This window comes from Neomonachus schauinslandi, chromosome 5 (genome assembly GCF_002201575.2).
Source record: "Neomonachus schauinslandi chromosome 5, ASM220157v2, whole genome shotgun sequence".
Classification (NCBI taxonomy): domain Eukaryota; kingdom Metazoa; phylum Chordata; class Mammalia; order Carnivora; family Phocidae; genus Neomonachus; species Neomonachus schauinslandi.
In genome coordinates, this window is record NC_058407.1 from 153,550,601 (window position 1) to 153,577,879 (window position 27,279).

The 27,279-nt window shown below is 37.3% G+C and overlaps 1 protein-coding gene across 1 annotated transcript in view; it reads left to right on the forward strand.

Moving 5' to 3' along the window:
* Positions 1-3,223: 3,223 nt before the first annotated feature.
* LOC110577498 (phospholipid-transporting ATPase ABCA3-like) overlaps positions 3,224-27,279 on the forward strand; it is a 172,571-nt gene continuing 148,515 nt past the window's right edge. The window contains exons 1-7 of the mRNA XM_044915268.1: positions 3,224-3,283; positions 3,768-4,020; positions 8,941-9,068; positions 17,156-17,297; positions 21,383-21,642; positions 24,224-24,334; positions 25,449-25,566. Of these exons, the coding sequence (XP_044771203.1) occupies positions 3,224-3,283; positions 3,768-4,020; positions 8,941-9,068; positions 17,156-17,297; positions 21,383-21,642; positions 24,224-24,334; positions 25,449-25,566 (1,072 nt within the window). The remainder of the gene's footprint in view (positions 3,284-3,767; positions 4,021-8,940; positions 9,069-17,155; positions 17,298-21,382; positions 21,643-24,223; positions 24,335-25,448; positions 25,567-27,279) is intronic.

Consider the following 27,279-nt stretch of genomic DNA (forward strand, 5'->3'; position numbering starts at 1 on the left):
CTCTTGTTTTTTGGCAGGTTTTTGATCACTGCTTCAATCTCGTTACTGGTTATTGGCCTCTTCAGGTTGTTAATTTCTTCCTCTTTCAGTCTTGGCAGCTTATAGGTTTCCAGGAAGGCCTCCATTTCATCCAGATTGCTCAGTTTATTGGCATATAGTTGTTGATAATAATTTCTAATAATTGTTTCTATTTCCTTGGTGTTAGTCGTGATCTCTCCCCTTTCATTCATAATTTTATTAATTTGGGTCCTTTCTCTTTTCTTTTGGATAAGTCTGGCCAGTGGTTTATCGATTTTATTAATTCTCTCAAAGAACCAACTTCTAATTTCGTTCATCTGATCTCCTGTGTTTCTGGTTTCTAATTCATTGATCTCTGCTCTAATCTTAATTATTTCTCTTCTAATGCGTGGCTTAGGCATCGTTTGTTGCTTTTTCTCTAGTTCTTTAAGGTGTAGAGTTCGTTGGTGAATTCGGGATTTTTCTATTTTTTTGAGTGAGGCTTGGATGGCTATGTATTTCCCCCTTAGGACCGCCTTTGCAGTATCCCCCTTAATATTTATTGCAGGGCCAGCTTAGTGGTCACACATTCTTTCAGTTTCTGCTGGTCTTGGAAGCTCTGCATCTCTCCATCCATTCTGAATGACAGCTTTGCCAGATAAAGTATTCTTGGCTGCATATTCTTCTCATTTAGTACCCTGAATATTCTTGCCAGGCCTTTGTGGCTCACCAGGTCTCTGTGGATAGGTCTGACGTTATTCTGATGTTCCTCCCTTTGTACGTAAGGAATCTCTCCCCCTAACTGCCCTTAAGATAGTTTCCTTGGTTCTAAGATTTGCGAGTTTTACTATTACATGCCGAGGTGTTGGCCTGTTTTCCTTGATCTTAGGAGGGGTCCTCTCTGCCTCTAGGACTCGAATGTTTGTTTCATTCCTCAGATTAGGGAAGTTCTTAGCTACGATTTGCTCAAATACATCTTCTAGTCCTCTCTCTCTCTCCACTCCCTCCGGGATTCCAATTATTCTGACATTGGAATGCTTTATGGTGTCACTTATTTCTCTGATTCTATTTTCATGGATTCTGAGTTTTTTTTTCCCTGGCCTCCTCTTTTCCATTTTTATCTATTAAATTGTCTTCCAGGTCGCTTATTCGTTCTCCCTCCTCACTTACCCTAGCTGTTAGATTATCTAGATTGGATTGGATCTCATTGATAGCATTTTTAAGTTCTGCCAATTCAGCTTTCCTTTCTGCCCTTAGAGACCCAAGTTGCCGTTGATTTCTCCATTCTAGCTATTGTCTTCACAATTGTTAGCCTGAATTCCATCTCCAACATCTTGGTTATATCTGCATCCATTTGTAAATCTGCGCCATAAGTTATAATGTCTGAGTCTGTTCTATTTTGGGGGTTCCTCCTCCTAGTCATTCTGTTGATGGGTGGTTGAGGGAATGTATAGAGTCCAAATTATTGACCAGACCCAAGCAAGATGCACCTGTTTTCTAGGGACCTTAGGGTTGGTGGTCTCTTGTTTTCCCAGCCTGTCTTCTGGGGGAGGGGCCTGCCATGCTGTTACTCAGGCAACCCTGTTTGGGCGAGTTGCCCTGACCCCTGTGGCGGGGGATGGGCTCAGTGGGAATCAGTTTTTTGGGGGCTTTTGTTCTCTGGCGGCTTTCCACGTCTCTTCCGAGAGAGCAGAAGAGACCGTTTCCAACCCTCTGCCTCAGAGCAGAGAGATTGCAGTCTGTTCTTCAGTGAGCTCTCCAGGCCACACTGTCCCCATTTCTGTCTGTGCTGCTATAAACTGCAGCATCCTGGGTTGTGCGCCCCTCCGCAGCACTCCCAGTCCTGCCTCCAGGTTGGGGCATGTCTCTGCCCTTTGTGCTTCTAAAACTGCCAGCCGCTCCCAGTTCATACGCGCGACCCCACCGCTCCGGGTTTCAGCCCTGGGGGCTGCCGTAAAGTCCTTTCCCCGCCACTGCTGGTCTGCGAGTCTGTGCCCCGTCCCCAGCGCGCGAGGCTGTCACTCACCGGCGGTGTAGGATCCCCACAGCCAGGCTCCCTCTCGCTGCCGTTTATCCTTGATATCTGCCCGCAGGATCACGGCTCCCTGTTTCATACCTCGAAACCAACCACCTGCGATATTCTGTTTGTAGAGATCCAGATCTTCTTACATCTAAGGCTGATTTCATGGGCTCAGAGTGGTCTGGTAGATATCCAGCTCAATTCTGGGGACCAGTTGAAATATGGTCCCCTACTCCTCCGCCATCTTTTCTTCCTCCCATTTCCAGGAATTTAAAGCCACTTATAAGCCTCTCTCCAAACAGTCTATAGGTATTCTGATATTTATGATAATCCTTTCCTTGTTTCAGTGTACTTCCTATGAATATATTCTTTTCTTTAAGATTGATTTATTTATTAGAGTGAGTGAACGGGGGGAGGGGCAGAGGGAGAGGGAGAGAGAGGATCTCAAGCAGACTCCCCGCTGAGCACGGGGCCCAATTCGGGGCTCAATCCCAAGATCCTGAGATCATGACCTGAGCCGAAACCAAGAGTTGGACGCTCAACTGATTGAGCCACCGAGGTGCCCCCTGTAAATGTATTCTTAATCACTGTGTGCTGAAGTTTTACCTTTTGAACTTTAGCTAAATGAGAAATGAATGAACATATTCTTCTTGGACTTGACTTTCATTGGTCAGTACTATATTGGGATGTTTATTTACACTGTGTTTAATTGTAGTTCATCCCTGTCATTGATTTTCAATATTCTGTTGTATGAATATACTGCAGTTTCCATTACATTGTTGACTTTCGGGTTGTTTTTAGGTTTTTTGTATATAAAAATAGTTATTGTAAGTGTATCCATGGAAATTTTCCTTACTGCATGTACATACATGTTTTACTTGGCTAAATCATTGTGAAACCATTCTCACCATCATTTTATGAAAGAATTAGGATTCAGCCCTCATACCCACAGGCATATAACCATTTGGAGAAATGGAACCACATCTTACTTATATGTTATACATATTAGAACCTCATTAGATATTAGTTAAACTAATAAAAAATGGAAACAGTATGATTTTCTTTATTTCAAATATGTAATCATTCTTGCTATCGATATTTGAGGCTGATTAAGAAGAAAATTAGGAGAAAGAAGTAATTCTGTTATTTGATGTTCACATTATTAGGTAACTTAATATTATAAAACCTTTCCTCTACCCCTAGAGAATGGATTTGTTGACATTCAATCAATTTGCAGTGCTCCTCTGGAAAAATTTTACCTTAAAGGTGGGTAAAGGCATCCATGTAAAATGTTCATAAATAGCCATTTGTTGCAGTTCAGGGTTATATGTGTGTGTGTGTGTGTGTGTAAAGGTGGGTAAAGGCATCCATGTAAAATGTTCATAAATGGCCATTTGTTGCAGTTCAGGGTTTTATATATATATATGTGTGTGTGTGTGTGTGTATACATACTTTTGAAAAAATCAATTCCAGATGTGTGTGTGTGTGTATGTATGTATATATACTTTTGAAAAAATCAATTTCAGACTGTAGGTAGCTCTTCCAAATGTATAAAACTGAGTTAATCAGTAGAATAATATGACCTATAAGAAAGTTGGGAGGGGTGGGGAAAAAGCTGGAACAAGACAGTCTGGGAAGCACTTAGCTGTTCCAGAGTAAAAATGCAGAAGTTTGGTATCATAGAACTATCCATTTGTATTGAATGTGTGTCCTTAAATTAATTAACACCATCTTTTTGTTTCTCTTCTAGAGGAGGCAGTTCTTTACTTTAACATTGGAAGTCTTAACAGCACTGGTGTTTCCGGTGATGATTTTGCTATTCCGTACACATATTGCTATAAAGGTTGTTGGACCTTACAATTATACTTCTCAGCCCATCAATACTTTGCCTTCTTTCATCAAAAATCCTGAGGAGTGGGAATTGATTTATGTGCCTTCTGACATTGATGTGGTACAGGAGATCACTGAGAATGTGAAGAGGTATCTGAACATCAATGTAAAAGGTTAGAAATTAAGGTTTTCTGTAACACTTACAAATTGCTTTTCAATGGAGGTAAAGCGGTGTTTTAAAAAAAGAACAAAATTAAAGGAGTCACAATTTTAAATTTTAATTTCCCAGTTTTTAAACTTGCAATGTAACTCTTAAGACAGTGTGGTATTGGTAGAGGAATAGATCAGAGAAACAATACAGGCATACCACAGAGAGATATTGCAGGTTCAGTTTCAGACCACTGCAGTAAAGCAAATATCACATTAAAGCTAGTCAAATGAATTTTTTAATTTCCCAGTGCATATAAAAGTTATGTTTACACTATAATGTAGTCTGTTAAGTATGCAGTAGCATTATGTCTAAAAAAGCAATTCATACCTTAATTTAAAAATACTTTATTGCTAAAAAATCCTAACCATCATCTCAGCTTTCAGCGAGTCATAATCACTGATCACATAGCACCATACAAATATAATAATGAGGAAAAAGTTTGGAATATTGCAAGAATTACCAAAATGTGACATATAGATGAAATGAGCAAGTGCTGTTGGAAAATGGTATCAGTAGAGTTACTTGACTCAGGCTTGCCACAAACCTTCAATTTTTAAAAAACACAGTATCTGCAAAATGCAATAAAACAGTGCAATAAAATACAGAGATAGAACTATACAAATATGCCAAAATATTGTTTACAATAGTGGAAGGATAAGCTTTTCAAAAAATAGTGCTAAACAATTGGACGTCAGTAGCCAAAACAATGACACCTCACATCTTAGGCAGAAAAAATACATCAAAATGGATCATGGATCTAAAAGTAAAATGATAAAACATTTAGGAGAGAACATAGGAGAAAATCTTTGTAACTTTATAAAGAGTTAGTTGAAGAATTCTTCAATACCATTCATAAAAGAAAAAAACGAAAAATTGGACTCCTGGTATATAATATTTATTATTGTTTGCTCTTTGGGTTAAAATATGCATACATAATTTTTTACAATCAACTTCGAACATTTTACTACTTTATTTTCATATCTACATAAGTTGAAAACTACCAGAAAGTGTTATAATTTATGCACATATTTTAAAGAACTTAAGAAAACTATTTTTCCAGATATTTACCATAGCTCTTGCTTGTAACTTCATTCTTTTTTTTTTTTTATGTTCAGTTAGCCACCATATAGTACATCATTAGTTTTTGATGTAGTGTTCAGTGATTCATCAGTTGCATATAACACCCCGTGCTCATTACAACACGTGCCCTCCTTAATACCCATCACCCGGCCACCCCATCCCTCAACCCCCTTCCCTCTGAAACCCTCGGTTTGTTTCCCGGAGCCCATAGTCTCTCATGGTTTGTCTCCCTCTCTGATTTCCCCCCCCTTCAGTTTTCCCTCCCTTCCCCTATGGTCTTCTGTGCTATTCCTTATGTTCCACATATGAGTGAAACCATATGATGATTGTCTTTCTCTACTTGACTTATTTCACTTAGCATAATCCCCTCCAGTTCCAGCCATATCAGTGCAAATGGTGGGTATTCATCCTTTCTGATGGCTGAGTAATATTCCATTGTATATATGAACCACATCTTCTTTATCCATTCATCTGTTGCAGGGCATCTTGGCTCTTTCCACAGTTTGACTTTTGCGGACATTGCTGCTATGAACATTGGGGTGCATGTGCCCCTTCTTTTCACTGCATCTGTGTCTTTGGGGTAAATACCCGGTAGTGCAATTGCTGGGTCATAGGGTAGCTCTATTTTTAATGTCTTGAGGAACTTCCATACTGTTTTCCAAAGTGGCTGTACTAGCTTGTATTCCCACCAACAGTGTAAGAGGGTTCACCTTTCTCCACATCCTTGCCAACACTTGTTGTTTCCTGTGTTGTTAATTTTTGCCATTCTAATTGGTGTAAGGTGGTATCTCAATGTGGTTTTGATTTAAATTTCCCTGATGGCTAGTGATGTTGAACATTTTTTCATGTGTCTGTTAGCCATTTGTATGTCTTTGGAGAAGTGTCTGTTCATGTCTTCTGCCCATTTTGTGACTGGATTATTGGTTTTTTGGGTGTTGAGTTTGAGAAGTTCTTTATAGATCTTGGATACCAGCCTTTTATCTGTAGTGTCATTTGCAAATATCTTCTCCCATTCTGTGGGTTGCCTCTTAGTTTTGTTGACCATTTCCTTTGCTGTGCAGAAGCTTTTTATCTTGATGAAGTCCCAAAAGTTCATTTTTGCTTTTGTTTCCCTTGCCTTTAGAGACAGGTCTTGAAAGAAGTTGCTGTGGCCAATGTCAAAGAAGTTACCGCCTATGTTCTCCTCTAGGATTTTGATGGATTCCTGTCTCACATTGAGGTCTTTCATCCATTTTGTGTTTATCTTTATGTGTGGTGTAAGAGAATGGTCCAGTTTCATTCTTCTGTATGTAGCTGTCCAATTTTGCCAGCACCATTTATTGAAGAGACTATTTCCATTGGATCTTTTTTCCTGCTTTGTCGAAGATTAGTTGGCCATAGAGTTGAGGGTCCATATCTGGGTTCTCTGTTCTATTTCATGGGTCTATATGTCTGTTTTTGTGCCAGTACCATGCTGTCTTGGTGATCACTGCTTTGTAGTATAGCTTGAAATCGGGCAACGTAATGCCCCCAGCTTTGTTTTTCTTTTTTAACATTTCCTTGGCGATTCAGGGTCTTTTCTGATTCCATACAAATTTTAGGATTGTTTGTTCCAGCACTTTGAAAAATGTCATTGGAATTTTGATTGGGATGGCATTGAAGGTATCGATTGCTCTGGGCAGCATAGACATTTTAACAATGTTTATTCTTCTGATCCATGAGCATGGAATATTTTCCATCTTTTTGTGTCTTCTTCAATTTCTTTCATGAGTGTTCTGTAATTCCTAGAGTATAGATCCTTTACCTCTTTGGTTAGGTTTATTCCGAGGTATCTTATGGTTTTTGGTGCTATTGTAAATGGAATCATTTCTCTAATTTCTCTTTCTACAGTTGATACTTTTTGTGGAAAACCCAAAATGCTCCACGCCCAAATTACTAGAACTCATACAGCAATTCAGTAATGTGGCAGGATACAAAATCAATGCACAGAAATCAGTTGCTTTCTTATACATTAACAATGCAACTGTAGAAAGAGAAATTTTCCTTCTTTCTGAAGAACTTTAACAATTTTTTAGAGCAGGTCTACTGGCAATGAGTTCTCTTTGTTTTCCTTCATCTAAGAATGTCTTTAATTCATCTTCATTCCTGAAGATTATTTTCATTTGGTATAAAATTTTGGGTTGACAGTCTTCTCAACATTTAAAAAATATTTGTCAGTTTCTTCTGACCTCCTTGGTGTTTGAAAAGAATCTTGTTTTGAAAAGAATCCTTGTTTTCTTTATAGGTATTGTATCATTTCTCTCTAGCTGCTTTCAAGATATTTTCTGTCCTTATTTGTCAAAATTATGATTATATTATGTCCAAGTGTGGATTTCTTTTGGTTTATTCTGTTAGGGGTTTACTGAGCATTTTGAATCTGTAAGTTTCTATCTTTCACCAAATTGAGGAGTTTTTAACCATTATTTCTCAAAGTTGTATTGTCCCGTAAGTCATTAAGGATCTATTCGAGTTTTTTTTCCCATTTTTTCCCTCTCTTGTTCAGATTAGGTAATGTCTATTAATGTCTTCACTGACTCCTTCCTCTGTTATCTCTATACAGCTATTGAGACATCAAATGTGTTGGTTTTCTTAAAAGCACAGTCTAAAGTGATCTCTACCTCCTGATTTATCTTGTTTTGAGACAGCTTTTTGTGGGCCCCTGGCTGGCTCAGTTGGTAGAGCCTGTGACTCTTGCTCTCAGGGTTGTGAGTTCAAGCCCCACATTGGGCCTGCTTAAAAAAAAAAAAACTGTAAAAACTGTAAAACAGCTTTTTGAGATCTAAGGCCCTACCATATATTCACCCATTTAAAGCATACAATTCAGTGGCTTTTAGTATATTCACAGAGTTGTGTATCCATTACCACAATCAATTTTAGGGCATTTTCATCACCAAAAATAAACCCTGTAACCTTTAGCCATGACTCTATAATTTCCAATCCCACCAAGATTAGGAAAACACTAAACTACTTTCTGTCTCTATAGATTTGCCTATCTTTTATGTAGATGGCTTATATATAAACCTTTCATTTAAATTTTATATACATGGAAGATGTGGTCTTTTGTGACTGGCTTTTTTCACTTAGCATAATGTTTTCAAGGTTCATCTATGTTGTAGTTTGAATCAATACTTCATTCCTTTTCATTGTCAGGTAGTAGCCCATTGTATGGATTTACTGCATTCACTTGGTATATCCTTCATCAGTTGATGGACATTTGGGTTGTTTCCACCTTTTGGCTGTTATAAACCAACTGCTATGAACATTCATCTCTAAGTTTTATGTAGACATATGTTTTCATTTCTTTTGGGTATATACCTAAGAGTGGAATGAATATGTCATGTGGTAACTATGTTTAACTTTGTGAGGGGCTACCAAAAGTTGTTATCTAAAGTTGTTTTACTATTTTATATTCTGATCAGCATTGTATGAAGGTTCCAGTTTTTCCGTATTCTCACCAGCACTTGTTATCATCTGTTTTTTTTATTATAACTATATCTCAGTGGATGTGAATTGGTATCTCATTGTGATTTTGATTTGCATTTTCCTTATGACTAATGACTTGTCTTTATGTATATTTTATAGTGATTGTTATTTAAAATTGGAGTAAAGTTTTATGCCTGAAATTGTTTTGAACCCCCAATATCCATTAAGTAGTTGTGATACCAATATTTGAAAAACAGTGTTTTTAATTTTACAATATTGGGATGGCTTTTATCCATGTATCTCCCCTCAGGAGGAATTATCAGATATTCCCATTATAGTGAACAATTTATCCTCTTTACAGTTCGAGGGTTTGCTTCAGAAATGGAGCTTGAGACGTACATTAAGTATGACTATGGATCGAGTAAAGTACTGGCTGCCATCATTTTTGACTGTAACTTCAAAAGCAGCAGTGACCCTCTGCCACTTCAGGTGAGAATGTTTTATTTGGAGTTTTCTAAATACATAGTCTTCTAGTAGTTGCACTTCCAGTTTCTAGGATTTTAATGATGTGCTATTACAAACCCAATTTTATGGATGAGGCAACCAATTTTCCCAAAATCAAACTACTAGTATACAATAGAGCAAGAATGTGAATCCAGATCTGAGTAACTGATTACTGTGCTGTTAATTGTTACATTATGGTAAGGAAAGAACTGCACACACAAGGCCTTAGACCCATTAGAAACTTTGACTACTCAGGCATTGCTTCTAGTTCTACAGAGAAGAGAAACAAGCTACAGAGCAGATGCATTTTCACTAACAAGGAACCAAGCATGTAAAAAAAAATCCTTCTTTGAATGAAACACAGAATTTAAGTCCTTTCATAAATGACTAGAAAAACTCTAGGGCTCAGCCACATTGATTCGGAACTAGGACATCCATAAGCACTGAGAAAGGATCTGATTATAGCACAGCCCATGGGAAGGAGAAAGAAAGACAGTGCCTTGAACTTGGTGTCTGCTTAGCAGATCTTGTTAGGCATTCTGTCTTGGTGGTGATAGAAATAAATGATCAATCTATAATATCTAGACATGGAGCCAAGTTCTATGTTTATAATGCAGACACATGTTAGTAGAAGGCAAAATTAATAAAACCCCTGGTAGGATAATATATATTCTCTCTGTATGTCCCATCCTTCCATGAGTCCATGCTTCTGTACCAACTTCCTTCCATTTACTAAGTCAGAATTATCCATATGCTGATAATGGATTTAGACTGAACAGTATGCATTGGCTCAAAGTGTGTTAAGTGCCATTTCAAGTTTTATTATAATTACTAATTGACTGTGCTTGTGCCCTCAAATATTTGTACTAGATTCCAGCCACTACCTGTATGCTAAACTGAAATAGGCTCACTGCTTGATGTAATGAAAGATTTAAATAGGATCTGTCTCCCAACATAATTGACAAAATGAACAGGATAAAATAGAAAATTATCTGTCACACAAAGATCCAAGAAAACCACAGTTATGGGGGGGTTCTGATTCATTTATTTACAGAATAATATTACATTATATAAAGAGATCACAATTACCAGTTCTGCTACCAGACACTTGGGATGTTTACAGCTTTTTTTTTTTTTTCTTTTTTGCTAGTGAAACAGTGCTACTGTAAACATTAGATACTCTGGATATATGCCTGGATGTAGAATTTCTGGGGCATGCTCACATCTTAAAATTTATTACATAATGCCAAATTGTTTTCTGAAGTGATGATACCAATTCAGACTCCCAGCAACAGTGTCTGAAAGTTCTCTTTATTAAACTTAATATTTTCAGATGTTTACATTCACTAATTCTACAGATATGAATTAGCTAATTCCATAGGTGTGAAGTGGTATGCAACTTTGGCTTTAATTTCCATTTCCTTGGTTCCTAATGAGATTTACATATGTCCATGTTTTAAGTGATGAATTATTCTTTAGTGAGGTATACATTTGGTCTTTTCCCCCAATTTTCTATGGAAAAATCCATTTTACATATTAATTGACCAATTTCTTTGTCTATCCTACATAGGGATCCCTTGTCTCTCATATGTATTACAAGTATATTTTTCCAGTTTGTGGCTTTTCTTTCAGTTTTTTTGTCATGATCAGATTTTCTTTTGATGATTAGATTATTTTAAAGCAGCCAGGTCTTTAATTCTTTTTCTGTATTCTTTTTTAAAAGGTTTTATTTTAATTCCAATTAGTTAACATACAGTGCTATATTACTGTCAGATGTACAATATAGTGATTCAGTAATTCTATACATTACTCAGTGCTCTTCATGACAAGTGCACTCTTTAATCCTCATCACCTATTTCATTCATTCCCCTTCCCACCCCCCCTCTGGTAACATCAGTTTGTTCTCTATAACTAAGACTCTATTTCTTTTTTTTTTTTAAAGATTTTATTTATTTATTTGAGAGAGAGAGAATGAGAGAGAGCAAGCACATGAGGGGGGGAGGGTCAGAGGGAGAAGCAGACTCCCTGCTGAGCAGGGAGCCCGATGCGGGACTCGATCCAGGGACTCCAGGATCATGACCTGAGCCAAAGGCAGTCGCTTAACCAACTGAGCCACCCAGGCGCCCTAAGACTCCTGTTTCTTGATTTCTCTTTCTCTCTCTCAATTTTTCCCTTTCCTTGTTTGTTTTGAAGAAAACCACAATTTGAGTAAAAACAATCAACTGACACAAACACAGAGATGAATTATCTAACAAAGATTTCAAAGCAGCCACCATAAAAAATGTTTAAACAACAAATTAAAATTGTCTTGAAATGAAAAATAGAAAATCTTAGCAAAGACACGAATTATAAACAAATTATAAACTTAAAAATACAATGACATATAAAAAACTAGTTGAATGGCTTAATAGTAGAATGGACAGAGCAGAGGATATAATACTGAAGAATAAATTTAGCCAAAAAGGTGCAAGGGGTATGCGCTGAAAACTACAATGCACTGTTGAAAGAAATTAAAGAAGACTTAAATAAATGTGAAGACAGCCCAAGTTCCTGGGTAGGAAGACCTAAAATTGTTAAGATGTCTTTGGGGGCACATGGTGGCTCAGTCAAGTAAGTGTCTGACTCTTGATCTCAGCTCAGGTCTTGATCTCAGGGTTGTGAGTTCAAGCCCTGCATTGGGCTCCACACTGGGCATGGAGCCTACTTAAAAAACAAAGATGTCAGTACTACCCATAGTTAACCTACTGATCCATCACAGTCGCTATCAAAATTCCAACAGCTTTTTATGCAGAAAGAGATAAGCCAGTCTTCAAATTTTCAAATTCATATAGAATTGCAGGAGGCCCAACTAGTAAAAACAGTTTTAAAAAAGAGCAAAGTCAGAGGATTCACATTACCCAATTGCAAACTTACTACAATGCTACAGTAATCAAAACAGTGTGGCACTGGCATAAGAACAGGAACAGACCAATGATATAAAATTGAGAGTCCAGAAATAAGCCCACATATTTATAGCCAGTCAATTTGTGAAAATGGTGCAAAGTCCATTCATTGGGAAAGAACAAGTTCTTAAATGATGCTAGGACAACTGATTTTCCACATACAAAAGACTAAGAGTGGACCTCTACTTCACACTATATACAAAAATCAACTCAAAATGGACTAATGAGCTAAACATAGCTAAAAACAAAAGTCTCAGAAGTGCACATGTATAAATCTCTGTGGAGGGGGGAGTTAAGATGATGGAGAATTAGGGGCACCCTAAGCTTGTCTTGTCCCTTGAATACAGCTAGTTAGTTATCATATCACTCTGAACACCCAGGAAATCAATTGGAGATCTGAGAGAACAAAAACTACAAGTCTACAAGTAGAAAAGCCACCACCTTTTGGTAGGTAGGAGGTTCAAAGACTTGAATTTGGGGAGAGAGAGCTGTGGATGCAGTGGTGGGGAAGGAGCCTGCTTATGTAGTGAAATGCAAAATCAGAGAGGGGACATGCCTAGCTTGAAAGTGCTCAGGTGGTGAAGCAGGGTGGAATTCCAGGTGTGACACCCTGGTCTGAGGATCCCGTGGATCACAAGAATGGGTGGCAACTAAGTGCTATACTGTTCCCAGTATAACAGTGAGTCTAGGTGCCAGCTTTCTGCTCTGTGTTGCCATAAACTGTGAACCGCTGTGCAGTCGTGGTCCTGCAACCACTTTCCTGGGACGGGCCAGCAAACGGCAGAAGTGTGGTGAGTTCTCGCTAGGAGGAACAGTATGGATCCACGCCACAGGAGTCCCTAAAATTTGGTGTTTGAAACTCAGTCACGCACCTGAATTAAAAAAGCTGGGACACAGGCAGGATGAAGGCAGAGTTCTGACAGAAACCAGGGAGATAAGAGTGATTGGTTGCTCTTCTCTGAGGGCTCACTGAAGAGTGGAGGGTGCAAACTTCCAACTCTGGGGCTAGTGTGGGGGCCTCTGCCATATTTATCCCACACATTAGTGCTGAAAGCCTCCAGGGAGAAAAACAGCACCACCTAGTGGAGTCCAGACCCACTTACACCAACCCCTGCTGCCCTGTGCCCTGGAGGCACATTTCTGCTAGGGTAAGTCCACCTGAGCATCAGTGCAATGGGCCCCTCCCCAAGAAGACAAGCATGAACAATTAGCTCACACAAAGTTCACTGATCAGAGAGGGCTGCAAAGCTTCAGCTCTAGGGGAAAATAGTATCTAGCCTCCTTTGTACTTTTATTCTTTTTTTATTATTATTTCATTTATTTTCTCATTTTTTCAGGTTTTTTCTATTTTTATTTTTATATATGTATTTTTATTTTTTGTTTACTTTCATCATATTTTACTTTCTTAGTTTAGAATCTAGATTCTTATAACAAGAAGACCGAACACATGCCCAGGATCTAGGTTTTTGTTGTTGTTGTTGTTTGTTTGTTTTCTTTTTATTCTTTTATTTTCTGGACAAAATGATGAGACGGAGAAATTCACCCCAAAAGAAAGAACAGGAGGTAGTACTCACAGCCAGCAATTGAATCACTACAGATATAAGTAAGATGTCTGAACTAGAATTTAAAACGAGTATAATATTATTAGCTCAGCTTGAAAAAAAGCATAGAAGACACTAGGGAATCCCTTACTGCAGAGATAAAAGAACTAAAATCTATTCAGGCCAAAATTAAAAATGCTACAATGATGCAATCCCAGTGGAGGCCATAAAAATGAGGATGGATGAAGTAGAGGAGTGAATCAGTGATATGGAAGATATAATTATGGAAAAAAAATGAAGCTGAAAAGAAGAGGGAAAGAAAGGTAATGGACCACAAAGGTAGACTTAGGGAACTCATTGACTTCTTAAAATGTAGTAAGATTCATATCATAGTAGTCCCAGAGGATGAAGAGAGAGAAAGGGGGACAGAAACTTTATTCAAACAAGTTATAGCTGAAAACTTCTCTAATCTGGGGAAGGACAGAGACCTCCCATTCAATTCAACAAAAGCTAACCATTGCCAAAGCATATCATATTCAAATTCACAAAATGCAAAGACAAGAAAAGAATCCTGGAAGGAGCAAGGGGAAAAAAAAGCCCTTAACCAACAAGAGAAGGCATATTAGGTTCACAGCAGATCTGTCCACAGAAACTTGGCAGGCCAGAAAAGAGTAGAAATATTCAACATACTGAATGGGAAAAACCTGCAGCCAGGAATACTTTATCTGTCAAGGCTGTCATTCAGAACAGAAGGAGAAAGAAAGAGTTTACTAAACAAAAACTAAAGGAGTTCATGACCACTAAACCAACCCTGTAAGAAATTTTAAGGGGGATTCTTTGAGTGAAGGAAAAAAAAAAAGCAACAAAGACTAGAAAGGACTAGAGAACATCACCAGAAACACCAACTCTATAGGTAACACAATGGCACTACGTTCATATCTTTCAATAATCACTCTGAATGTAGATGGACTAAATGATCCAATCAAAAGGCATAGGGTATCAAAATGGATTTAAAAACAAGATACATCTATATGCTGCATACAAGAGACTCATTTTAGACCTAAAGACACCTGCATATTGAAAGTGAGGGGATGGAAAACCATCTATCATACTAATGGATGTCAAAAGAAAGCAAGAATAGCCATACTTATATCAGAAAAACTAGATTTTAAACCAAAGATTGTAAGAAGACATGAAGAAGGGCATTATATCATAATTAAGGGGTCTATTCATCAGGAAGATCTAACAATTGTAAATATTTATGCCTCCAACTTGGGAGCATCCAAATATATAATTCTTAATAATAAACATAAAGAAACTCATTTATAATACATTAATTGTAGGGGACTTTAACACCCCACTCACAGCAATGGACAGATCATCAAAGCAGAAAATCAACAAGGAAACAATGGCTTTGAATGACACACTGGACCAAATGGACTTAACAGATATACTCAGAACATTTCATCCTAAAGCAGCAGAATACACTTCTTTTCAAGTGCACATGGAACATTCTCCAGAATAGATCACATACGGGGTCACAATTCAGCCCTCAACTGGTACAAAAAGATGGAGACCTCAGCGCTATGAAACTGGAAGTCAACAGGAAAAATTTGGAAAGACCACATATACATGGAGGCTAAAGAACATCCTACTAAAGAATGCATGGGTTACCCAGGAAATTAAGAATTTAAAAAATACATGGAAGAAAATGAAAATGAAAACACAACAGTTCAAAACCTTTGGGATGCTGCAAAGGCAGTCCTAAGAAGGAAGTATATTGCAATACAGGTCTACCTCAAGAAGCAAGAAAAGTCTTAAATACACAACCTAACCTTACACCTAAAAAAGCTAGAAAAGGAATAGCAAATAAAGCCTAAAGCCAGCAGAAGAATGGAAATAGTAAAGATTAGAGCAGAAATAAATGATATACAAATAACAACAACCATGAAAAAGAGTGGATTAATGAAACTAATTAGCCTCTGCTTCAAAAGAATTAATAAAATTGATAAATCCCTACCCAGACTTATCAAGAAGAAAAGAGATGGGGCGCCTGGGTGGCTCAGTCAGTTAAGTGTCTGCCTTCAGCTCAGGTCATGATCCCACTGGGATTGAGTCCTGTGTTGGGCTTTCTGCTCAGCGGGGAGCCTGCTTCTCTCTCTCCCTCTGCCTCTCTCTGCCTGCCGCTCTGCCTGCTTGTGCTCTCTCTCTCTCAAATAAATCTTAAAAAAAGAGAGAGAGAGAAAGGACCCAAATAGATAAAATCATGAATGAAAGCTCACAACCAAAACCAGAGAAATACAAAGAATTATCAGAGACTACTATGAAAAATTATCTGCCATCAAACTGGGCAACCTGGAAGAAATGGACAAATTCCTAGAAACCTACAAACAACCAAAACTGAAACAAGAAGAAATAGAAAATTTGAACAGACCCATAACCAGCAAAGAAATTGAATCAGTAATCAGAAATCTCCCAACAAACCAAAGTCCAGGGCCAGATGGGCTCCCAGGGGAATTCTACCAGACATTTAAAGAAGAGTTAATACCTATTTTCCTCAAACTACCAAAAAATAGAAATGGAAGGAAAATTTGTAAACTCATCCTACAAAGCCACCATTACCTTGATTGCAAAACCAAAGACCACACTAAAAAGGATAGTTACAGGCCAATATCTCTGATGAACATGGATGCCAAAATTCTCACCAAGATACTAGCCAATAGGATCCAACAGTCCATTAAAAGAATTATTCACCATAATCAAGTGGGATTTATTCCTGGGCTGCAGGGATGGTTCAGTATTTACAAATCAATGAACATGATACACCACATTAAATGAAAGAATAAGAACCATATGATCCTCAGTAGATGTAGAAAAAGCATTTACCTTTTCAGGTTATCTAGTATGATCAATATGATTTCTGTTTTCTGACTGTAGCTTGAACAGATACATAGCTGTCTGTTGTGTACAGGTTCCACCTTTTGTGCCATCTCCTTTGAGCAATTAGGTTGATTCCCATATATTTCTACCACAAATAATGTTACAACAAACTTGTGCGTGTTTCCTTTATGTTGTTGGAGGTGTATATTCCAAGTCCATTCCTGGAAGTAGGATTGCTGAATCAAACCATAATGCATGTGTAGTTTTATTAAACATTGCCAGATTCTCCATTATAGTTGTGCCATTTTGCATCCCACACGTATTAAAGTGCCTGTTTGTCTACAGCTTCAGTGATGGAGCATGTTGTTAAGCTTTTGATTTTTCCAGTGTGATGCGTAAGACATATCTCTGTAATTTTAATTTGTACTTATTTCATTGTATGACATTGAGAAGCTTTTCATATATTTATGGGCCATTTGTGTGTCTTTTTGTGAACTATATTCTGAAAGGACTTTAGATGTTATGATTGGAGGACTTATGTTGTACTTTCAGTCACTGTCATTTCCTAGTGTTCAGAATCACTGTGACATCAGATTAGTCTCATCTTTCAAATTGTGTGTTTTCCCATTTGGACTTATCTTTTTTTTTAATATGTACATTTCCGTTTTATATGTTTTAAGCATGATTTCTTTCCTATTGCTACTTCTAGGTAAAATATCATCTGCGTTTTGTTAAGATACAGAGATCTTTGATGTGGCCAGACAGGCTGGGCTGGAAGACATCCTTACTCTTTCCTATTTATCCCTCTGTAGGACCCAGGAACGCAGATTTTAATGATGGAGGAAGTCCTGGTGAGCAAATTGTTAAACATCCTTATTTTATTATCTCAGTTGCATATTAACTATACATATACCATATGTATAGTTAGATGTATGTTTTATACATGTATATACCTGTATATATGTTCTTAACTTGTAATTTTTTAAATTGAATTTATATTTTATCAAAACCACTTTGAATACTACACATTAGTTGTGGTTTAGTGTTTTGCTTTCCAAATACAAACACCTTCATTTGTTGGCATCGCTTGCCTATTTGTGTCTATATATAATTTTATTGATTTGATCTAAAAGTTTTAAAATTGTGATGGTAATTTTTAATTCATATTTTTATTTTGAAAATTATCTTACATGAAAAACCCTTAATGTGGAATTTGGATTTACCAACTATCTTGAGATTTTTATCTTTAGCAAATATTTAATAGAAGAAAAAACCCAGGGGCACCTGGGTGGCTCAGTCGGTTAAGCGTCTGCCTTCCGCTCAGGTCATGATCCCAGAGTCCTGGGATCAAGCCCCGCGTCGGGCTCCCTGCTCAACAGGGAGCCTGCTTCTCCCTCTCCTCTTTGCTTGTGCTCTCTTTCACTAGCTCTGTCTCTCTCTCTCAAATAAATAAAATCTTTTTAAAAAATAAAGTAAAAAAGCTATGCACATTCTAGCAGAAGGAACAAAAGTTGGAAACAACATAAAGCAGTAAAAGAATAGATGAACCTATTGGACAGTCATTAAAAATAATCTTTACAAAGTCTACTAAGAAGGAATTTAAGCTTAAGGATTAAGCTGAATCTATACCTACATGTACTTAGTTAGTTGGAGATGGGTGGGGATTATTCCAGGCAGTGGAAGTAAAATCATGAACACATACAGGACAGGATGCCACGTTCAGGGAACTACATGGCCTTTTGTTTGTTTACTTTCTTAATTTATATAGCTAGAGTAGAAGGTGCATGTAAGTCTGTTAGAAATGAGGCTAGGAGGCAAAAAGTCATTAAAGACCTGGCGTGTAGGTGAAGGAGTATGAAATTTCTCCTGGAAGTTATGAGAGACACAGGCCATAGCAACATTTAGCATGAATAGGAGAAATGATTTAATATGGTAGTGGATGCATATCTCCCAAGTGATAACACTCATAGTTTATCTTTGATTTTTGTTGTATACTCTTGCTGAACAAATACCGCTGTGACCTATGTTTCATAATTTATATAATAATAATATATATAAGTGATCAAGACATTTCAGAGAATGACCTTTTTCAGATGTTGGGATTTTATTTTGTCATTTCACTTCTCAACTTCAAGTAGCACATTACTTGAGAACAAGCAATACATACCCTTAGATTTCCTTAATATCATGCTATTTGGGGGGAAATGTTAGAGAAGGAAGGATGAAGGACTGAATGCTAGGTAAACAAAGGAGGACAAATGTACAAAGACTAAGAAAGATTGGCAGGGAAATGAGTAGAAAATTAAGATAATCTATTACATGAATCAAGGGAGGAATGGAAAACTATGCTTAATTTTTCAGTTATAGTATCACAAATGAACCTTTGTGATACTTTAAAACTTGAAACAATAATCCCTTCACAGAAAATAGTTTCAAGTAATGTAACACACATTTTATTTAAATATCTATTTAAAGATTTATATTTATTCAGGAGTTCCATGTATTTTCAGATATATTGTTGGTTCCAAATTTTGAGAATATCTTTTTCCAACTTTTGATTTTATCTATGCTGTCCTTTATTGAAATAGCAGAAATCTTTAATTTGATGTAATTTAGCATTTTTTGGCCACATGGTCTTTTTCTGGCCTTTCGTTTAAGAAGTTCATCCCTACTTCTAAGTTCAAAAATATTCTTCTATTTCCTCTTTATGGTTTTTCCTTCTATGATTTGGTTGTTAATCCATGAGGAAGGAGTTCACATTTGTATGTAGTTTGGGTTAGGGATTCAGTATTGTTTTTTTTTTTTTTTACCACAGAGAGGAAACAGTTTTCCCAAAACTGTTTAAAATAATGTCCTAAAAATTTTTTTTTTCCTATTAGTCTCCTTTTTTTAGATTTTTTAATTTTTTTTTTATTTATTTGAGCGAGATAGCAACAGAGATAGCGAGAGGGAGCACAAGCGGGGAGGAGAGGGAGAAGCAGACTACCCACTGAGCAGGGAGCCCGATGTGGGGCTCGGTTCCAGAACCCTGGGATCGTGACCTGAGCCAAAGGCAGACGCTTAGCCAACTAAGCCACCCAGGTGCCCCTAATCTTTCTACTCTTACAGTGGTTTTGTGTACTGCATCTTAATATCAACCGAGACTCCAAGAAAACTCAGATATGGAACTAGCAGATAAGAACTTGTCGTAAGGTGGCTAGTATAATTATTCTCAGTCACTGAATTAAAATAATTGCACAATGTAAGAAGTGGTAAGTCTCATCAGAGAATTAGAAACCATAAAAAAGGAATAAAACACAAAGTCTAGAATTGGAAAATACAAGACAGATTTAATAGTGAAGATAACAGAAGAAAGAATAAATGAACTTGGAACAATAAGATGTATTCAGTTTGAAAAACAAAAAAATTGAGTTTCATTGAAATGTGGGGCAATACCAAAAGTTCTAACATATGTGTAATTAGAGCCCCTGATGGGTAAAAGAGAAGAGAGCAGAAAAAGTATGTGTAGAAAAATAGCTGTAAGAGTCTTAAATGTGATTAAAGACAATAACCATAAAGTGGCTGGAGCAGATATACACATATCTGATAAAACATTTCAAGACAAAGGATCAATTGGTCAGGAGGATATAACAATTATAAATATGTATGCATCTAATAACAGCTTCAAAATACATGAAGCAAAAAGTGACAGAATTAAAGGGAGAATTGGGCAATACCACAGTTGTCGATGGAGATTCTATCCTTCTCTCAGCTGTTGACAGAACATCTAAACAAAAAAAATTGTAGGGGCGCCTAGGTGGCTCAGTCGTTGAGTGTCTGCCTTCGGCTCAGGTCATGATCCCAGGGTCCTGGGATCGAGCCCCGCATCAGGCTCCCTGCTCGGCGGGAAGTCTGCTTCTCCCTCTCCCACTCCCTCTGCTCGTGTTCCCTCTCTTGCTTCTCTGTCAAATAAATAAATAAATCTTTTTTTAAAAAAAGAAAATTGTAAAGAAGTAGATGATATGAAGAACATTTTCAGTTTCCCTGAATTGATTGACATTTGCAGAGCAATTACTCAACAGTAGGAGAATACACATTTTTTTAAGTGCACGTGGCATTTTCACCAGGATAACTCTTATGTTGAGTTGTAAAATAAATCTCGTTGAAATTAAAAAGACTGAAATCATATAGAGTGTGTTCTCTGATGACAGTGGAATTAGGGGCCAATAACAATGAGATAATTGGAAACATTAGATAAGTAGAAAAATATTTGGACATTAAACAACCATTTCTGAATAATCCAGGAGCCAAGTCACAAAGAAATCAGAAAATATTTTAAATTGAATAATAAGAAAACCTGACATGTTAAGATTTGGGAGCAAAACCAGAGGAATATAGCTAAAGCCATGCTTAGAAAGAGGCTTGTAGTTTTAAATGTTCATATTAGAAAAATGGAGAAGTACAAAATTAATGATCAGAGTTCCAATTTTGAAAAATCAATAAAAACAGATTAAACCCTAAGTTGCCTTTTAGTTGTATGGTTGACTTGGTTTCAGTGGAACAATTTTTCTTGAGGGCCATTCCGCATTACTCTGTAGAATTTATCTATGATTCTGAGCCTCATTTCTGTATTTACATTTCCAAGTCTTCATTTCTCTAATATTTAATTAAATCTGCATTCTTTTTGTAAATATAGATTACATTAGCAAACCTACCACTGTCATTAAGTATATTTAATTTGGGGAAGATGTGAATCAGATTCAGCTGAAGAAGGATCCCTTACTTCTATGTCAAAACTATGATATGTTCTCAGGGTAATTATGAGCATTTAGCCTTGATACAGCTGTAAATTTGGGTTCTGTAGATGACATATGACTTACTTGAATTGCCATGTTATTTATGTGTCTGAGCAGTTCCTTAGTCTGTTTTATTTGACAGTGTTTGTTTTAACGTGCAGGGTACATCAGAGAAGGGTTCCTGGCTGTACAGCATGCCTTAGATAAGGCCATCATGCTGTATCATGAGAGCAGTGCTAGCCAGAAACTGTTCGATAGTATCAGTATCTTTACACAGAGATTTCCATACCCAGCTTATTCTCATGATGGATTAATTTGGATCACTAGTTCCTTCCTCCCTTTGACGTTCATACTCATGTTCTCTCCAACTGTACTATCCATCATGCGATCCATTGTCTGGGAAAGGGAAAAAAGATTGAAGGTAATCCCAATTTCTTTGTTTGTTTCAAGTTTTTATTTAAATTCCAGTTAGTTAATATATAATGTAATATTAGCTTCAAGAGTAGAATTTAGAGATTCATCAGTTATGTACAACACCTGGTGCTTATCACAAGTGCCTTCTTTAATCCTCATCACCCATTTAACCCTTCCCCCCCACACACCTCCTCTCCAGCAGCCCTCAGTTTATTCTTTATAGTTAAGAGTCTGTTTTATGGTTTGCCTCTCTCTTTTTTCGCCCCTATGTTCATCTGTTTCTGTAAAAATGTTTTTAGGCCTGTAGGGCTCTTTTGTATGGAGAGTTGGATTATTTTTACATATTTATCATTGGTGGGTAGTTGTTACATCCCAGTAGCAGGAAATATAAAACAAGAAAAGTGAATACTGATGCCACTTACCGGTTTTTCAAGCTGGCACGATTTCAGAGAGAAACTTGTCTCTTGGGAGCAACAGGAAGAGAAAACCTGAAGGCATGCAGGGAGACAAAAAGGATCACTGGAGGAATTTAAAATCTCTAATAACTAAAGTAACAGTGAACAGCTCTTGGCTAAATTAACATAAAACCCCACATCTTAGGCCTTCACCTTGATATCTATTACCCTAGATAATATGTCTGGTTCTCAACAAAAAAATCATTAGGCACACCAAAAATTAAGAAAAAAAACATAGTGCAAAGAGGCAAGTCAGTCATCAGAACCAGACACAGATAAAACACAGATGTTGGAAATATCAGATGAGGAATTTTAAATTACTGTAATAATTTAAAGGCTCTAAGGGAAAGGTAGATATGTCCAGGAGCCTCAAGACCGCCCCTAATTTCTGAAATTTTCTAGAAGGACTAGTGGGACTCTGCATATAGTTAATGCTAACAGCCAGGAATTATTATAGTGGTGTAATAAGTAAACATAGCTGGCTCAGAAGAGGATATGACACAGGCAAAGCCTGGAGGAATTCACCTGCAGTTTTCTTCAATTAGCCCCACAAGAGGTCACACAGAGCACACTCTTGCTCAGCAATGAAAATCCAGCAGTATGTTTTTTATGTTTGTGTCCAGGGAAGTCCACTGGAGATTTAGCACCCAAGGTTTTGATGGGGGCTTGTCATGTAGACACCCTTGCCTAGCATGTACCAAAATTCCACAGTCCTAGAAAGCAGGTATTCAGCATAAACCATAGTGTTTGTACCAACAGTTTTGGCACAGTCACCTACCCTTATCATTTAAGGAAAGTTTTGTATCATTGCAGGGAACAGTTTACCAGCCAAGTTCCCATATACCAGCCAAGTGCCAACTTGTAGATATGCCTCTTTTTTAAATTAATTTATTTTTTTATTTAAATTCAATTAATTAACATATAGTGTATTATTTTTTTTTTAAGATTTTATTTATTTATTTGACAGAGAGAGAGATAACAAGAGCAGGAACACAAGCAGGGGGAGTGGGAGAGGGAGAAGCAGGCTTCCCGCCAAGCAGGGAGCCCGATGTGAGGCTCGATCCCAGGACCCTGGGATCATGACCAGAGCTGAAGGCAGACAGACACTTAACGACTGAGCCACCCAGGTGCCCCCATATAGTGTATTATTAGTTTCAGGGGTAGAGTTTAGTGATTCATCAGTTGCATATAACACCCAGTGCTCATTACATGCCTTTCTAAGAATAGTAGTCTCGGGCCTCCTTTGTTAACTCTTTTCTGCCCAGTAGGTAACATGCAAGATCAGATAGGTAATGTTATCAGACAGTCAAAATTATAAGGAGTCAAATAGAATTTCTAGACATAAAAAACATGCTAACAAAAATGAAGAATGCTTTTGATGGACTCATCACTAGACTTGAGGAAAGAATCATAGAATTGAATATGACAGTTGAAAGTATACAAACTGAAATGCAAAGACAATACAAAATGTAAAATCCCAGAATAAAGCATTCAAAAAGTGTAGGACAATATAAATGGTATAACATATACATAATTTAAATCCCAAAAAAACAGAATAGAGCCAAAGAAATAATGGCAGAGAATTTTCCAAAATTAAGATAGACATCAAATCACAGGTCTAAGAAGCTCAGAGAACACAAAGCAGGAAAAATACCATGCACACACAAACACACAGAGTATATTCAAACTGTTGAAAATTAAAGACCAAAAAGAAAATCTTGAAAGCAATCAGAGTGGGGATAAAGACACATTGCCTACAAGGAACAAGCTCTAACATACAATTGGATTTAAAAAAAAAAATAGATGCATTTCTCTTATACTCCAGGAAGTAGAGTATAATAAGAGAGCTTAATATTTCAAAGTTTAATTTTAGATTTTTCCCTTTTAGTCCATTACTAAGTATAGTAATGAAGAAAAATCTCTGAACTCAGGAGAAGTATATTTTAATGCCAGCACTGCCCTAACTGACTGCGTAATTTTGAACAGCACACTTTCTGAGCCTTGATTTTTCTTATTCATAACATGGAGATGATATTAACCATTTACATAGTTTTTTGTGGAAATTTAAATAGAAAAATATATGTATGAATTGCTGATACATGTAATATTTGACTTGTGCTGACTGTCCTACAGGAGTACCAGCTTATAATTGGACTTAAAAACTGGATCATCTGGGCTGCATATTTCTTCACATTCTTCTTTTTTTATATGATTATTATCTCTATGATATGTGTTTTATTCTCTGCCAAGGCAAGTGTCTAATTTCATGCTATCCAGTAGAAATACCGTAAGTCACATATGTAATACTGGTTTTTTAGTAGCCAGTAGAAATTTTTAAAACCATAAAGAACAGGTGAAATTATGTTAATGATATTTTAAATTTAACCTAATATGTACAAAATATTATTTGAATATGCAACCAATTTAAAAATTAAGAGTTTTTTTTATTCTTTTTTTTACATTTTACTTATTTGAGAGAGAGCGAGAGAAAGAGAACATGAGCGTGGGGCAGGGCAGAGGGAGACTCCCCACTGAGCAGGGAGGCTGACACGGGGCTGTATCCCAAGACCCCGGGATCATGACCTGAGCTGAAGACAGATTCTTTTTTTTTTTTTTTAAGATTTTATTTATTTATTTGACAGAGAGATATCAAGAGCAGAAACACAAGCAGGGGGAGAGGGAGAAGCAGGCTTTCCGCTGAGCAGGGAGCCCGATGTGGGGCTCGATCCCAGGACCCCGGGATCATGACCTGAGCCGAAGGCAGACACTTAAAGACTGAGCCACCCAGGCACCCCTAAATTTTTTTGTACCATCTTCCTACTCCAGTGTGTATTTTATATTTACAGCACATGTGAATTCATATGCTATATTTTCATCGGAAATACTTGATCTATATTAGACACTGCCTTCATTTTTCAATTTAAATAAAGATAACTAAAATGAAATGAAAATAAAAATTTAGTTCCTCAGTCACACTAGCTACATTTTAAGTGCTCATTAGCTACATGTGTTTAATGGTTTCTGTGTTAGACATCTTAGTTCTAGTTGATTACAACCTGCCCTAGCTATCCTTTGGGAGGCAGAAGGTAATTATAGTGTGAACTGGTTGGTCTCAGGTGCCAGGAGGATGAAATATAGATTTTATTTGTTTATGCTGTGGAAACTCAGAGGCTGCTGTATCTCAGAAAAATATAAACCCTTCTGTAAGAAATAAGTTAATGAACTTTCATCTCATTGAGTTTCAGTCACTGAGCAGTGATCTAGCTCATTAGCACTATCATTTTCTCCCTCTTTTCTTGTGTTTATGTGACAGTATTTATGGTGTACCTTACATGATGTCGTAATTGTTTTTTTGTAGATTTTTAGTGAGCCAATCTTTCGCTTCAGTGACGGTAGTTTCATCTTCGTCTTTCTTATGTGTTATGCCATTGCTTCAATATTCTTTGCCTTTATGGTTAGCACATTCTTCAATAAAGGTAAGTCTAAGACTCATTCTATAACAGATTTTGGGGTATTTGTATTAAATTCCACTATAATTAATGTACAGTGTTATATTAGTTTCAGGTATACAATATAGTAATTCAATAATTATGTACATTACTCAGTGCATATCATGATAAGTGTGCTCTTAATCCCCTTCACCTGTTTCACCCATCCCTTCAAAAGTTAAAAATAAAACTACCCTATGATTCAGTAATCACACTACTGGGTATCTATCCTAAAATATAAAAACACTGATTCAAAGGGATACATGCACCCCTATGTTTAGCAGCATTATTTACAATAGCCAAGATGTGGAAGCAGCCCAGGTGTCCATCAATTGATGAATGAATAAAGAAGATGTGGTATATATATGCAATGGAATATTATTCAGCCATAAAAAATGAAGTCTTGCCATTTGCAATAACATGGATGGAGCTAGAGAGTATAATGCTAAGCAAAGTAAGTGAGTCAGAGAAAGACATATGCCATATGATTTCACTCATATGTGAATTTAAGAAACAAAACAAATGAGCAAAGGGAAAAAAAGAGAAAGATAAACCAAGAAACAGACTCTTAATTATGAAGAACAGACCAATGGTTACCAAAGGGGATGTGAATAGGGGGATGGGGGAAATAGAAGATTGGGATTAAGGAATACGTATATCATTATGGGAAAAAAACAAAATAAAAAGATAAAAATATAAAAAATAAATAAGTAGGTGAAATATCTGCACTGCCATATTCATTATAGCATTATTCACAATAGCCAAACCATGAAAGCAACCTAAATGTCCTTTGGTGGGTGAATGGCTAAAGAAAATGTGGTATATACATTCAAAGGGATATTTTTCTGCCTTATAAATGAAGGAAATTCTGCTATTTGTAAAAACAGAGACCCAGAGGACATTATGTTGTGAAACAAGCAAGACAGAAAAACAAATACTACATGATGCCACTTATATAAGGAATCTAAAGTAGTCATACTTTATAGACAGTATAGAATGGTGGTTGCCAGGGAATTGCGGGAAAGGGAAGCAGGGAGGTATTAGTCAAAGGGTACAGAGTTTCATGATGCAAGATGAAGAAGTATCTTAGAGATCTACTATACAACATAGTGCCTATAGTTACTACTGTACTGTACACTTAAAAAACTTGCTAAGAGGTACATTTTATGTTAAGTATTCATATCACCAAAAAGGTAATAATAAGTAGGTTGGGGGAAAGATGGCGGAGGAGTAGGGGACCCTATTTCAACTGGTCCCCGGAATTGAGCTGGATATCTACCAGACCACTCTGAGCACCTACGAAACCAGCCTGAGATGTAAGAAGATCTGGATCTCTACAAACAGAATATTGCAGGCGGTTGGTTTTGAGGTACAAAGCAGAGAGCCGTGATTCTGCGGGCAGATATCGGAGGATAAACGGCAGCGGGAGGGTGCCTGGACATGGGGATCCTACACCACCGGTGAGTGACAGCCTCACGCGCTGCGGACAGGGCACAGATTCGCAGACCAGTAGCATCAGGAAAGAACTTTAGGGCAGCCCCCGGGGTGGAAAATCAGACCAGCGGGGTTGCGCGTGCAAACCGCAGCCCCCGGAGAAAAACCGGAGCGACGGTCGCGCGCACGCGAACTGCAGCCTCCGAGACGGAAACCTGGTGCGCCAGGGTCCCACCGGTGAACTGCAACCCCCAGGGTGGAAACCCC